Source organism: Chenopodium album, chromosome 4, assembly GCF_948465745.1.
Source record: "Chenopodium album chromosome 4, dcCheAlbu1.1, whole genome shotgun sequence".
Lineage (NCBI taxonomy): Eukaryota > Viridiplantae > Streptophyta > Magnoliopsida > Caryophyllales > Amaranthaceae > Chenopodium > Chenopodium album.
Genome location: NC_137837.1, coordinates 5,043,397 through 5,057,870, shown reverse-complemented (window position 1 = coordinate 5,057,870; position 14,474 = coordinate 5,043,397). Strand labels below are relative to the sequence as shown.

The following is a 14,474-nucleotide window of genomic DNA, read 5'->3' as shown; positions in this document are numbered from 1 at the left end:
TCGGAATAGTACATTTTTAGTATCATACACTAAACACGAGTACCATTCAAAGCTGTTCAGAGAGAAATTTAATTCAGAACGATGCATAGTATGATATATATATTTGGGAATCATTATAAGCTGCATAAAGCTCACACAGTATTACAAATTCACAATGTCTGGTATTGACATACCAAGAATTTCAATGATCACAACAAATAACATAATTTCCAATTACTATAAATACAACAAATATTACAGATACCAACCATACTACGCTTCACATTATTATTGTGATGGATTCTGCTACATCATGATGAAATTTTCAACTATACAGTCTCACGCGTGTTGTGATGGGCTGCCTACACAGTGGACATGTCGAAAGTGTTTCACCACAATCCTTGCATGTCTTGAAATAGTGATAAAATTAAGTCAATGATACTTCCAAACAAGAAAAAGGGGGAAAAAATGCTTATCAATGAGGCAGAAGAAAAGCATACCAAATGACCACATCCAAACGCCATGTTTCTCGGATTTGTCAGGCAAATTGGACAGCACTATGAGAAAAAAGTCAGGTCTGAGTAAACTTAGCATACAAACATATAAACTCTTACAAAGATTTATGAGAACACTACCTGTTCCAAAGGAATATTAAAATCCACTGGTTCTGCAGAGGAAGAAGTGTGAGCAGCCTGTTTGATCGAATTATCATGATCTATCACTTCACGCGGAGGAGGAAGTGGCTTGTTTCGAGGACCATCATTCACATGCTTACTGCAAACAAAATTTCAGATTCAAGTTATGTTTTTGTCAGTTGTTACCAAATTTAAGAAAATAAAATTCAAGTCATACCTCTTGTTAAATTCAAGCTGTTGGGTGGCTCTGTACTGAAATGGGATTTCCATTAATGCAGCAAGAGCAAATGCTGCTTCTTTCTTTGACATATCCTTCTTCTCCGACATTATCTTAGTGAAATTCACGAACTACATAACAAAAAGTCACAGCTCTTAGGGAAGGTTCTGGAAATCAATGAATTACAGTGTTTGTATTTAATTTTTTTTTAAAAAAAGTTATCTCAAATGAATCAATAATGATCATCCTCCCACAAAGCTAATAGTTGATGCAATGGCAAAGAAGCTCCATCACATGATGCAACACACCTAGTTCCATCCCATTCTTTCTTCACAAGACTGAGGTAAGCACATACATCCTTTCCATCAAAATGAATAACAGGCAGGTAGCAATAAGAGAGTCAAATTATGACTAGTATACAAAAACCAAATACATAAATCAACCACTGTTACAATACTAGATATATTGTGCTTCTACAGTTGGGCATACTTAAATTATTGTTGCTGGCCATATATCAACCATTGTTTTAACTGCTCATATCAAAGATATAAATCAAACAAGGAAAAGGACATCTGAGACGATCGCAACACACACACACAAACACACACACTCAAGCTCCCAAAAGAGGGATAGAGAAGAGTTTGAAACAACCCATAGCCAGTTTGTCAAGGAAACCTAAATTGGTCTTCAGTTCATCCTACTATCCGAGTAAGAAGTAGTATAAAAAGACAAAGAAAAAAAAACTGCATAGAAATGCAGCATTTGGATACCTGAAAATTGTCAAACGCCCGATGAGGAATATTGTCATCAAACTTTTGCATGGCATCCCAGGGTCCATCACCAACACCAACCAGAACAATGGAAAGTGGATAATTGCTGATCACGATGACAACAGAAGAGTTACAAGGTAATAGTTATGGGTTTGGTGGTTGTGGGAAGATGTCACATTTTTACCTGGCAAGAACAATAGAATTGACTGTTGCTTGTTCTTGGGGACTAAGCTTTCCAGGTTGTAAATCAGGAGTACTGGTTACCTATATGGATTATGATTAAAAAATAAATAAATAAAATAAAATAAAATAAAAAATGATGGCAAATTTGTTCTCTAAGTTAACTATTCAAGGAATGATAAGTATTGTAAAGACCTGCCCATCTGCGATGATCACCAGGACATGATATTGCATATTGCTGCTTTGCACTATGTCAATTGCCGCATCTACGATAGGGGAAAATGAGGTAGGTCCTGCAAAGAAAAAGAATTGGTATGAGAAATAAGCTCATAGTCTAAATATCATCCAGTCCTTGCAAGTTCCAAGAAAGCCTAAGAAATAAAAGTTCAAGAGCAGATAAAGAGGTAAACTTCTGGAAATCACATGCAGTGGGAACTAACTGCTATACATATTCTAATATGTCAAAATGTGTGTCAAAATGCATATCAATCCTTAGATAAGTTGCATAAGATGGTATAAGAGTGAGATTGGTAGGGAACATGTTATTTTCCTTGCTCTCTGTCCTACATATAGGCAACAGTACACCTGAGACTAATCTGAAGTGAACTGAACTTCTCAGAATTTATAGGTGTAATCTAAACTCATATAAACTTATTAGTTCCTTCTCTGAACATATCCAAACCAACTTTAGAGTGTGAATTGAGCTTACTAACCTTACCAGGACTTGTAAGTAAGAACCAATTCTTTAAAGGTGAATAATATCGCTCTACTTGACTCTGCTTAATAGCATTTATTTCATTCTCTCACTTGATAATCACCACTTTCACAACACAATATTAGTTATTTAGTAAAATATGTTAACAAGTCAAATGTGGTCTAGGCTGGCTATGTTAGAGATCTTTTACAGCTATGCTAGAGAAATATTTAAGACACCCTAAGACCCCTCTCTTCTCTTCCTACATCATAGTTGGAGCTCGTTTGGTGTAGGAGATCAACTCAAACAACTATTATTAGAAAGACAAAACCTATGACTCTGCAAAATTTTCATATCCAACACTGCCATTCTCATTGAATTGTTTCCTCGGCCCACAAAAACTTAATTTAGAGGGGTTTTCTGGAGAGCATGGGACAGGAGGGAGGAAACACCACAAATTCTTTATTGTTCAACAGTCAGCTTGGCCAGAGGAAGAGGATGGCAGTGAAAACTCTTTTCAACTTTAAAAAAAATTTATAATTCAAATTGGCTTTGCTGTAATGGATACAATTCTAGAAGGTTGATCAGACAAAGGGGCACAATGAGAACTTGGTCAGGAAGGAAATTATGTGTTTTATCTTCTAATTAATTTGCACAGGTCTCATGTTTATACTACCATTAGATGGCAATGGGAATAAACTAAGATTCTGACAAACCTGATAACCTGATGTACGGAACAATCTCTTTGTATCGTGCAAGCACCTCCTCAAAACCATTGCAAGGACGATGATTAGGATAGAAGCTAAAAACACTTCTGTCACGGGTTGTTGCTGAAAACACCAAGAATTTAGAGGAAAAGCAGCAGTTAGCAATCAAACATATTAATATAATAAAAAGATAAAAGAACTAATATAGCAACTCTGATGAAAACCAACCGTCACCAAATCCAAAACAAGGTATCAAGTTGTCATCGTCAAAAGGAGATAAAGTTCGGCCAATTACAGAAATAGCTTTCTCATAGGGATTTGGATCACGACCAACTGCGTGAAGGCTTCTTCGGTTGAATGAATACTTTCCTTGAGTTGTTCAAGATTAATATGTCATTTAGCAGTACATAAATTGAAATAGTAACTTATTAAAGCATTGTGCTAAATAAGACAATTACCCGACCATTCGTTGCTCTTTGTGAAATCAATACCAAGTATCAAATTTGATGACTCGAGGCCAGCTTCTCTCAGAGCCGCTGTGACCTGGAAATCAGAGCATGACATCTCATTTCATTCTAGAAGCATATTATATAAGACATGTTAGAAAATCAAATTAAAAGAGGAATCATAAGTTAATGCTACTAGCAACACTATGATTATACATCCTCCGTTTCTTTTTAGTTGACATATTGTGACTTTGTGCACTATTCACATAAGTTACTTGACTTAATTTTGCGATTTATAATTAAGAAAAAAAAAAAAGTCATGTGGGGTATTGTCAGATTCTTCTCAACGTTTATTTTAAAATACCAATGTTTTTATAATTTTTGCATATTTATAGGTTTTGTGTATTTGAATTTATGTGTTGACAAACATATTTAAATGAATGTGTCAACTGTCAACTAATATAAATTGGAGGAAGTACGTGATTTCATAATAGAAGGCATTCAACCTACAAAATATGGTGAACATGCTATAAAGCACAAGTGGCCAAGTGCTCTTTGAACTTAAAAGGTAGGATAAAATTACTTGGATATAATACCAGGAAAAAAAAAAAAAGGGAGGCCAAATATGAAGAATTATCAAAGAAAAACAATATAAACCTCATCCAGAGAGTTGAAGTTGTCAGCTATAAACGTAGGCAGTTGCTTGCCTTTAAGGCTGTTAGTGATGGACATAGAAATTCCTGCACAAGAAGGGGATTAAATTGGAAAAACGTATAACAAATGCCTGATTTCCCATCAAGTAGGAGGTAATCCATGAATTCATGGTTACTGATCAATTAGAAAGATGAACTATATCCCGGTGATCGCTCCCCAACCCCCAATTCTAGCCAACAAACCCATTTACCCAACAATTTACCAATTGGTCCTAAAATTCACTTAGTAAGTGTATCAAATGACCAATCTGAGCTTAAACTTTTCTCTCTCTTTGTTTTTTTTGGCCTTATAGCTTATACTAAAACAAACTGCCAGTTTAAATAAAAAATTACTAATTTTTTTTTGTGGAAAAAAATCACTAGTTTGTGTTTCAAGTCTATCAAAGAACCAATTTCTTAACAGCAGTATTGTTTTTTCCATACAAAAAATCAAAAAATTACAGGTACAAAGCAAAACCTAATTACCCAACAAATTACCAATTGATGCTAAAATTCATTCAGAAAGAGTGTAAAAGAATGAATCTTAACTAAAAAGGCAAGAATTTTTCACATGCCCATTAACAAATCAGTGCTACAAACTAATTTAAGTGGGTAACATTCCATGATTTTAAAGCTAAAACCAACAATTAGTAGCAAAAATTAGTAGAAAAAGTGCAATCGTCCATATAATTAATCAACCAACTACATCAAAAATTAAATTGGTAATAAAATATAATAACTTTTTCAATTTTCAAATACCCAAGAATATTATTGATTCATACAGCTAGTGGGTTAAATCAACTACAACATTTTTTGGGGTGAAATAATTTACAAAAAAATAACAGGGAAAAAAAAAATCATTTAAACAAGAAAACATACAGTATCAAGCAATTATTGCAAAGAAAATAGAAAAACAGTACCTTGAAGTTAAACAAGATAATGAAGAAGAGAGAGTTGAGAGTGCAGATTATTACATGAAGCAGTAGACTTTTCTAATTTACCATAAATTTATTTTTCGTGGTAAAGAATTAAAGATTAGTACAAGAATCATACCGTTGCATAGCGTACACGCCAATAAGCCACTAATTTAGTAACGTATCTAATTCCTTGAAGAAGAAAAAAAAAAGAGAGAGAGATTTTTTTTTTTTTTTTCTTTATGATAAACAAAATTCGTTTATAAGTCTCGTTCACTTCACCTTATTTTTTATGAACTTTAATTATTTTTGCTGAATAGAAATTATTTTTGCTAAATTGAAATTAATTTTACTAACTGAAATTATTTTTACTGATTTTCTATTATATTTCATCTTTATAATTACTGAATTTTACTAAACTGAACTTATTTTTACTAAATTGAAATTATTTTTATTGAACCGAACTTATTTTTACTGAACCGAACTTATTTTTACTTAATGTATTAGGCCCTGTTCTATTCACCTTAAAAAAAATATATTAAGTAAAAATAATTTCAGTTCAGTATAAATAAGTTCAGTTCAGTAAAATTAATTTCAGTTCAGTAAAAATAATTTCAGTTCAGTAAAATTCAGTTTTCTTAAAGAAGAATTATAATAGAAAATCAGTAAAAATAATTTCAGTTAAGCAAAAATAATTTCAGTTCAGTAAAATTAATTTAAGTTCAGTAAAATAATTTAAGTTCAGCAAAAATAATTTTAGTTCAGTAAAAATAATTTCAGTTCAGCAAAATTAAGGTGAAGAGAACCGGGCCTTATTTTTTTAAGGTGAAGTGAACATGACCTTAGTGACATTTATGTAAATAAATTAACAAAATACCCAGTTAGCATGACGTTTTCGTGAATAAATCAACATTGGTGAGATCTAGATTTAATAAAAGTTGTTGACAAAAGTAGTATTAAGTTTTTTTTTCAACTTTTCACGCTCAATTATAACTCGGTCAAAGCTTGCTCTAGCTCGAAAAATATCTATTATTAAAAATACTTTAGTATATTTAACTATAATCTTTTACTCTTGCATGTTTGAATTTACCTTTTTCTATGGAAGGAATGGAAACTTCTTGTATGAAAATAAAATGGATGAATTCATTTTAAAAGAAATCACTTTTTAATATAGTATATAATGTTAAATTAGCTTATTGGTAGCTTAAACTCGAAATACAAACGTGCACATTTGTGAAAAAAGCCTTTTATTTTATTTATTTTTTTATTTGGTGTTTAGAGAGCCACAAGGGCGGGAGTGAGAATCGATCCTAGGATTTCCTGGAATCGGGAGGGAAGCTCTAACCACTTGAGCTATCCCTCACTCTTAATAGTTCAAACACTAATATTTCTTATCAAACTTAGTCCAAATTGAACAGGCTGGAACTCAACTCAGATCATTTACAGCTCGCGTAATTATTATTTATGCATATTTGATCATTCATACAAGGTGTGGTCCACACCCATAAACATTTACACTTGACTAATTTCTTTCAGAGGGACAAATTGATAGAAGCACCCTGTGTTTGAGATCATAAAATTGTGATCTTCACGTGTTCCTGACTTTATTTGTTGCGCAAAAGGATTAGAAAACGACTTTTCTCACTAATTGTTGATTAGACTAATTAATAACATCGCCATCTAAAATATGGACCAATCATTTCCAAGTTAATAAACTGTGCAACTAATACTACTGAACTATTTTTAGGACATGAGCTTGTATGTCACGTGGGAGAGAGGCAACTTAATGTAGTTAAATAGGTTAATAGATACAATTCATACATATTAATGGTGGCTTTTTTTTGTGCATTTTAGATATTAGACAACTAGGGCCCTTTTTTAGGTTCAATTTCAATTTCAATTATTTTAGGTATATATGTACGTATTATGTGATGTATTTTTATTTTTTTCATGATATTATTTGATGATAATAATATCATTAAAAAAAAATACATATATACTACATATAAAAATGCAAAAAAAATAATTAATGATTATATATATATATATATATATATATATATATATATATATATATATATATATATATATATATATATAATACTCCGTGATTAGTAAATAGAACTTTTTTTTAGGAAAAAAGAAATGTTTAATACTTTTATTTATTGAATAAATAGAACATTTTATTAGGTGTAGGGTGAAAATTTATGTAGTATTAAAAATACTAATATATAGAATGGTTTCCTCCAACCTCCTCTTCTTGACTCCTTACTGTTAGACATATTATGATTATATTAAACAAGAAAATTTCTCACTTCATAATTTTATTTTATTTGAGGGTTTTGTCTTAAAAAAAATATAAATAAATAAATTAAAAAAAAAAAAAAAGAAAGAAAGAAAGATGAAATAAAATTTTTCAAAAGGTGTACATGTAGATTTGTATCTAGTGCTCTTAGTTTAATTTGCTTATCTAATCTAATCTGAGAACTTAGGTGGTCTAATATGATCTAATACAATTTGATTTGATTTTACTTAACTTTGACTTTATGTGTACAATAATGTGTATTTTATTAATATGTAATTTTTTATAACTTTTTTAGTTACAATATTAAATATATAGCAATAATAAAAAAATTAAAAAAAAAAAAACATATGAAAGGATAAATAAAGTATGTCAGAAACTTAAAACTTTTTTTTTTTTCCTTATCTTATTATTGGAACTTAATTTTTCTGATTTGAATTTATTTTCTACTATGATCTGAAATAAGTAACATAATGTGAACTACACATGACCTTATTATTAGTAAACTACTGATTCTTCATTAATTTTGAAAGAGAGAAGAACAAATAAACTCCATAAATAAGTGAGGAGAATAGATTTTAGTCAATTTTTTTTAGGTGTCTCTATGAGTCTATGACCCATAACCTTTAAAATTTAAAATGACATTTTAGCAAAAGACTTAGAATATGTTACCAACACATACTCCAGGTACCTTCAATGATAAAACATTGAAAGTTTGAACAAGTTCAATGATTATTTTTATTGGTGTTAGAGATCCACAACGGCAAAGTGATAAAAATCGATCTTAAAATTTCCTGAAATTAAATCGGGAGGAAAGCTCTAACCAATAATTGAGCTATCCCTTACTCTCAAGACACGTTTAATGATAAAATAATGGTGAATATTTAAGACGCATAATAATTTGGTTAGAATTGTTTGGCAAACACGCACCTTAATAAACTTTTTAAACAAATTTAAACTGAGATTTTACTTTGATTTCAAAATAATGTGATTTTACTGAGATTTTAAACAAATATATATATAGTTTATGTAAATCATCTCGCCCTATTAAGAATTTTTTTTAAAAAATTTGTTACAATAACTTATCAAGAAAATTAAGTTTTGAGAAGGAATACCTAATTATAAATTGTAATTAAAATAAGTTTAATAAGTTAAGATAATTAAGTTTATATAGGTTCAACCGTTTAATTAAGTTCATATAAATAAGTTTAGTCAAGTTCAAATAAGTAATGAATAAAAGTCAGGTGAATGACATGCATCTTTATAAAATTTAACTCCTTTTTAAATCTTTATATAAGTAATAGCCTAAAGCTTTTTTCTTTTTTTTTTTTTTTTTTTGAAAAACAAATAGCCTTAAGCTAAATATCTTAAATAAAGTTATTCAAATGATCTAATTTCAAGTTCATTATATATTAGCTTTCAAAAAAAGTTCATTATATATATTGCAGTATACGATTAAAAAAAAAAAAAAATTATCCTAAAATGGAAATTTGAAAATTACAATGATGTGAAATGGGCCCTTAAATTATTATTAGGTGTCTAATTTAACAATCATATACTGTTATACAAATTTCTCAGTTGGATTATTGGCTCATAGCCATTCCTTATTGTAAATGTTTTTTGTTTTTGTTTTTGTTTTTTTTTTTTTTTTTTGTTAGTTTTTGAAATTATAACAATGAAGTTGACACAAAAATTATCTACAAAATTCATATAAATTGTTATAGTTGGCAAATAAGACATATTATTATCGTCTAGAAGTAGAATGAATTGCCCCGTTTGTATGTCGTGATTGGATAGTTGAGGCATGCATATCACCTTATCATTGATTTATAAACATCTTATCAAATATTGTATGTAAAATATGTATACTAAGGACAAAACCAAAAAGAAGAAGAGTTGACAATTAATTAATTAATTAAATAATTAATTATTAATCAATTAAATAATTGCCAAAACATAGAAATTCAAGGAATGAAATGATTGTAAGACTCAACTAAGCAACATGGGATGTCCGTGTTGTGCTATTCATTGACATAGGGTTAAACACGACTAAACCATTGTGTATTATATATGTTTTGTATTCTCTTATATTATTGGTTTGTTTTTAACCTATCTTACATTCTTACATAAAACAAAAAAGGGAGGATGATTAGCTCAATTTAATTTATAGATCTAAAATACCAAATTAATACTTGTATTACAATAATATATATATATATATATATATATATATATATATATATATATATATATATATATATATATATATATATATATATATATAATTGTGATATTACAAGTTGCTGTGTACAGTCAAATATATCGTGTGGTATACCTGGATGTGTAGTGTTGGATCGGAGTTATTACTCTCCCAAGTTTTGACTTGTTTTTACAAAAAACAAATAAATTAAGATATATAAGTCATATAACATTGTCCTATATGTTAATTTTGTAGAGTAATTAGTTCCGTTGATCGATTGTATAGACTTTAACAATGATCTTTTTATTTAACGGATTAATGATAATCTTATACTTCTTTCGTTCTCTAAATAGTAAACCGTTTACCTTTTAATAACGAAGTTTTACATATATAATATTTCACGGCACCTACTTTTGGAATTTACTTTATGCTTGCAAACGCATAAGCAATAAATTGGTTACCCATTATAGTAGATGGATTGAGACAACTTATTTGATGTTATGTCTGCTGTTGCAATGCAATTTCTAGAATTCTGTAAAAATCATTTTTATTAAAAAACAATAGAAGTTTCTCATAATAACTACATTGTCTTAATTTTTTGGTAAATAGTTAGATTAGTTTAGTTACTACATACATGTCAAATATGTATGGTCGAAAATTGTGGGCCAAATATTAAGTGAACATTATTGATAAATTTATAAAAGTTGAGCATTTAATAAACATTGAAATGATGTTTTTTAGACGTTTCTAAATAAAGGAATTTATTGTATAGATGGCTTATACTTGTACGTACTCGTATTAGTTACGAAGTGGAGTATCCAAGAGATTCACTTTAGTGAATAGTGCCCCACTTAGCCCATTCATTTAGGGCCAACTTACTAACTAAGCTTTACAAGAGTTTAAATGCTACTTTCATTCATGTTTAGGATACGTTTAGTGTTTCTTCTATCAATCGATATTTTTATGAATGTCAATTACATACTCGTAGTTAAGTTGGTTAAAGTGTTAGGAATGCATAACTAATTAAACGTGTAATCAAATTTACATAGATCTACATTATTGTGGTTAGTTCTATCATCTTTATGCCAAAGAAATTATCTTTTGATACATAGTATTGTATTTCTAATGGTGTAGAGAAAATGTGTGAATAATAATACTTTGTGTGATTTTCATATTTTTGTTAGTATAAATTCTTTTTACGTTAAACATGTTGTGTTTTCCTTTAATTTCAACTTAAAAATCTAGTTAAGTAGTTCAGATATATAGAGGACCATTATTAGATTGATGCATGACAAGTGAGGGTTTAATGAGTGACTAAACACTTAGCTACTACGGATGAAAACTAGATAAGTGATTATCGAATCACATTTACTCGTATTATTTATTGATTTCATTCTATCATTTTATAAACCCAAAAATGACTAATTGTTATTGACCTAGCTAGTACTCTGTAGCTAATCATACGAGTATAAAATAAAGCAATTTTATACAGAGTATGTATGAAGTAATCTTTTTCTTTTTGTGTTTCAAGTTAATGAAATTTTGTCACAAACATGTTAATAAGAATCAATATAGATATATATAGAGGGTATAATGTGAGTTAAGTAATGTATTTGGGCTTATAAATTTGATCCACATTTTTAAGTGCACATAGGTTCAAGGGGTTTAGCTTGTGCAAATATTTGAAAACAAGATATTTGGATCGTTCAAATGATTTAAAACATGAGTAATCCTAAAATATAATTCTGAATTTCTGATATTAATTGAGCATGTGCTCCAATTGGTCTTGGCTACACTCTAGTGCAGCTAAGATAGCTACAACAAGTGAAGTCCAAAACGCGCGGCCCAAATAAAAAATGAACATTTAGTTGAAAAATATGAACATGAAAAAAAATGAACATATAAAAACAAAAAATGAACACGTAAAACAAATGAACATTTAATACTAAAAAGTGAACATGTTACAAGGAAATGATAATTTATTAAAAATGAATCTAATCATCATATAATCATAAATTTGCTAGACCACGACCTTAAAAATGAACATTTAGTTAGAAAAATGAACACATAAAAAAAAAAAAAAAAAAAAAAATATTCAGTAATAAAAATGAACATTCAGTAATAAAAAGTGAACATGTCAAAAAAAAAGAAATGAACATTTAGTATATTAGAAATGAACCTTTATCATAAAACCATAAAATTGGGATCATATACATTGGAAATTCTCCAACTTAAAGGCAAATTCATTGTACATATCATATACTTCTTCATCACTTCTTAGTTGTTTCTTCACTAATTCAGAGTCTTTGTCTTCTCCAAATACAATTAATCTGTACTCACTAAAATATAACAAATAATCAGAATTTTCATAATCATCGCAAAATATCTTCATAATAATTATTTAGAATGTTTATAATATATAATCATCAATACAATACTTAAAAATATAAATAATATTCACTCTATATGTCATATGTGTTCATAATCAATAACAAATATGTTCGTAAAGAATAACGAAAATATATATTCATAATAAATTGTTCAGATTTTCAACATAAATGTTCAGATAGTTTAACTTTCAACGTATTATATTTTACTTTCAACCTAATAAAAATGAACATTTAGTATTAAAAAATGAACACTTATAAAATGAATATGTAACAAAAAGTTATGAACATTTAGGATATTAAAATGAACATGATTTTCATAAAGGTTCAAATTCATTGTACATAATTATTAATGAAAAATAAAGATAAAATAAATTGTCAAAATATGTTCATTTTTTATGTATTTAATATTCATTTTCGGTGTACTAAATGCTCATTTTGTAAAAGATGTTCATTTTAAATTCCTACGTATTCAGTTTTTTTTACAGAAATTATATTCAAGATCGATTGTAATTATTGAAACTCTAAAAAATTGATTATAAACCTTAAATCTAATCTTGATTCATCATAGAGAAAATAATTATTGATTTGTATCATGATTAGAAATCAAAAGAAAAAAAATCAAAAGAGAGAGAGAAAGATAGGGGAGAGAGAAAATAACTACAAATTAAGTAATACAATTGATATTCATTAACAATTAAGCAATTTAATTGATATTCATCACAAACTCATAATAATTTCAAATAATCAAACAATAAATCATCATGCATGATCAACGAAATCATACAAAATACAATTACAAATTGATAAAATCTAACCTCCATTGTTTTCTTTGACCTCAACTTTCTCTCTCCTCTATTTTTTCTTTCCTCTTTGATAAAACCAAATGATTGAATCTGAAACTCATAGATTTAGAAAGAAACGAGTATACCCATCAAAACACGAATTACTAACTCAAAATTTTATATAAAGAAGAAGAAAACTTTAAAGATTGAAGGGAAGTGAGGTAAAGAGAAAAGATAAAATTTTAAATTGAGAAGAAAACTGAAGAGAGAGAAAAATAATAGAGCTTAGGAAGAAGAAGAAAGAAAATTAAGATATAGGGAAGAAAAAAAAAACGTATGTTCATTTTAACGTACTATATGTTCATATTTATTGTTGTTGCAGCTAGCTTGGCTGCACTAGAATGCAGCCAAGAATTAATCTTATTTGATATAGTATGTTCATTTTAATTACCTATTGAGGTGTTATAGCCTTTTTTTTCAACATTTAATCTTATTTGATACCTCTAAGGCTTTATTTGTTATGATCTCATACTTTAGTTTGATTCAATCTGACTAGTTCATTCTAATAAGAATTAATTAATAATACTTACCCAGTTAAGATGAAAAAAAAAAAAAAAAAAAAAAAAAAACTCATTTTTAAAACTAAATTAAATGTGATTATGGTTCATATATACTACTCGTAGTATTTGAACATATAGATATAGACATATAGTCCTTGCCCTCCTTGGAAATTTTAACATCTTGTGCAAACTAAAGAGCAATGGTGGTTTTGCGTTGGGTAAGAGATATTTGGGACCAAAAAAAAAAAAAAAAAAAAAAAAAAAAAATCCAAAACCCTTATAATTGTGAAATTTTCCAATTCTATTAAACGGGTGGTATGCTTTATTTAAATAAAAAAAAAATTAAAAAAAAAAAACGGGTGGTATTGCTATTTCTTTTGAAATTTCCACAAAGGGAAAGAAAAAGTGGAAATGTGTACGTGTTAGTCTATAATTGGCGAATTTGTGATAGTTTTGGATTTTATGTATGTGCTGCCTTTTGTACTCGTTTAATTTGTACTCTATTTATCAAACTCCAGCAATTTCTTCTGTTTTTTATTTTATTTTATTTTTTTATTTTTTTTAATTATAAAACTTTTATGTTTTTTAATACCTCATTATAATTTTTTTTTTCTTAAGAACATACCTTTTTGTATGCTAGCAATTATTTAGAAATTGCTAACAGGTTCTTATGCACAATCATTATGGATGCTCTAATACAAATATAATGTTTATTGTGTAATCTTTAAACATAAGTACTTATATATGATTCAACATACAAAACCATAACTACGGGAGAGTAGTGTATTAAATTTGTCTTGTAACTTTGTAATAAGTACCTAGAGATATTATCATTACAATGTTATATTTAATATTGTCTCATTGGAACGAGTATATTAGTATGACAAAGGCTAGCGAATGCCCTCATAGCGAACGCATTGAGGGCGTTGGATAAGCTAGCTAAAATTAGAAAGTAAATTAACATTAACAATAATTATACCGATCGATGCGTGATTTTGTCATGTTT

The 14,474-nt window shown here is 28.5% G+C and overlaps 1 protein-coding gene across 2 annotated transcripts; it reads right to left on the bottom strand.

Annotated features, from left to right (window-relative positions):
* Positions 1 to 67: 67 nt before the first annotated feature.
* LOC145628674 (E3 ubiquitin-protein ligase RGLG3-like) lies at positions 68 to 5,434 on the bottom strand. 2 transcript variants are annotated; one of them, XM_081681038.1, is made up of 12 exons: positions 5,374 to 5,434; positions 4,286 to 4,368; positions 3,641 to 3,725; positions 3,411 to 3,551; positions 3,192 to 3,305; positions 1,977 to 2,074; positions 1,786 to 1,865; positions 1,602 to 1,707; positions 832 to 962; positions 615 to 753; positions 480 to 536; positions 68 to 388 (listed from the first exon to the last, which is right to left on the bottom strand). In XM_081681038.1, the coding sequence occupies exons 2-12, from the start codon at positions 4,358 to 4,360 to the stop codon at positions 305 to 307; spliced, it is 1,110 nt and encodes a 369-aa protein (XP_081537164.1). In that variant the 5' UTR covers positions 4,361 to 4,368; positions 5,374 to 5,434; the 3' UTR covers positions 68 to 304. The 2 variants fall into 2 exon arrangements, with proteins under 2 accessions (XP_081537164.1, XP_081537163.1); XM_081681037.1 differs by having other exon boundaries at positions 5,241 to 5,375.
* Positions 5,435 to 14,474: the final 9,040 nt, after the last annotated feature.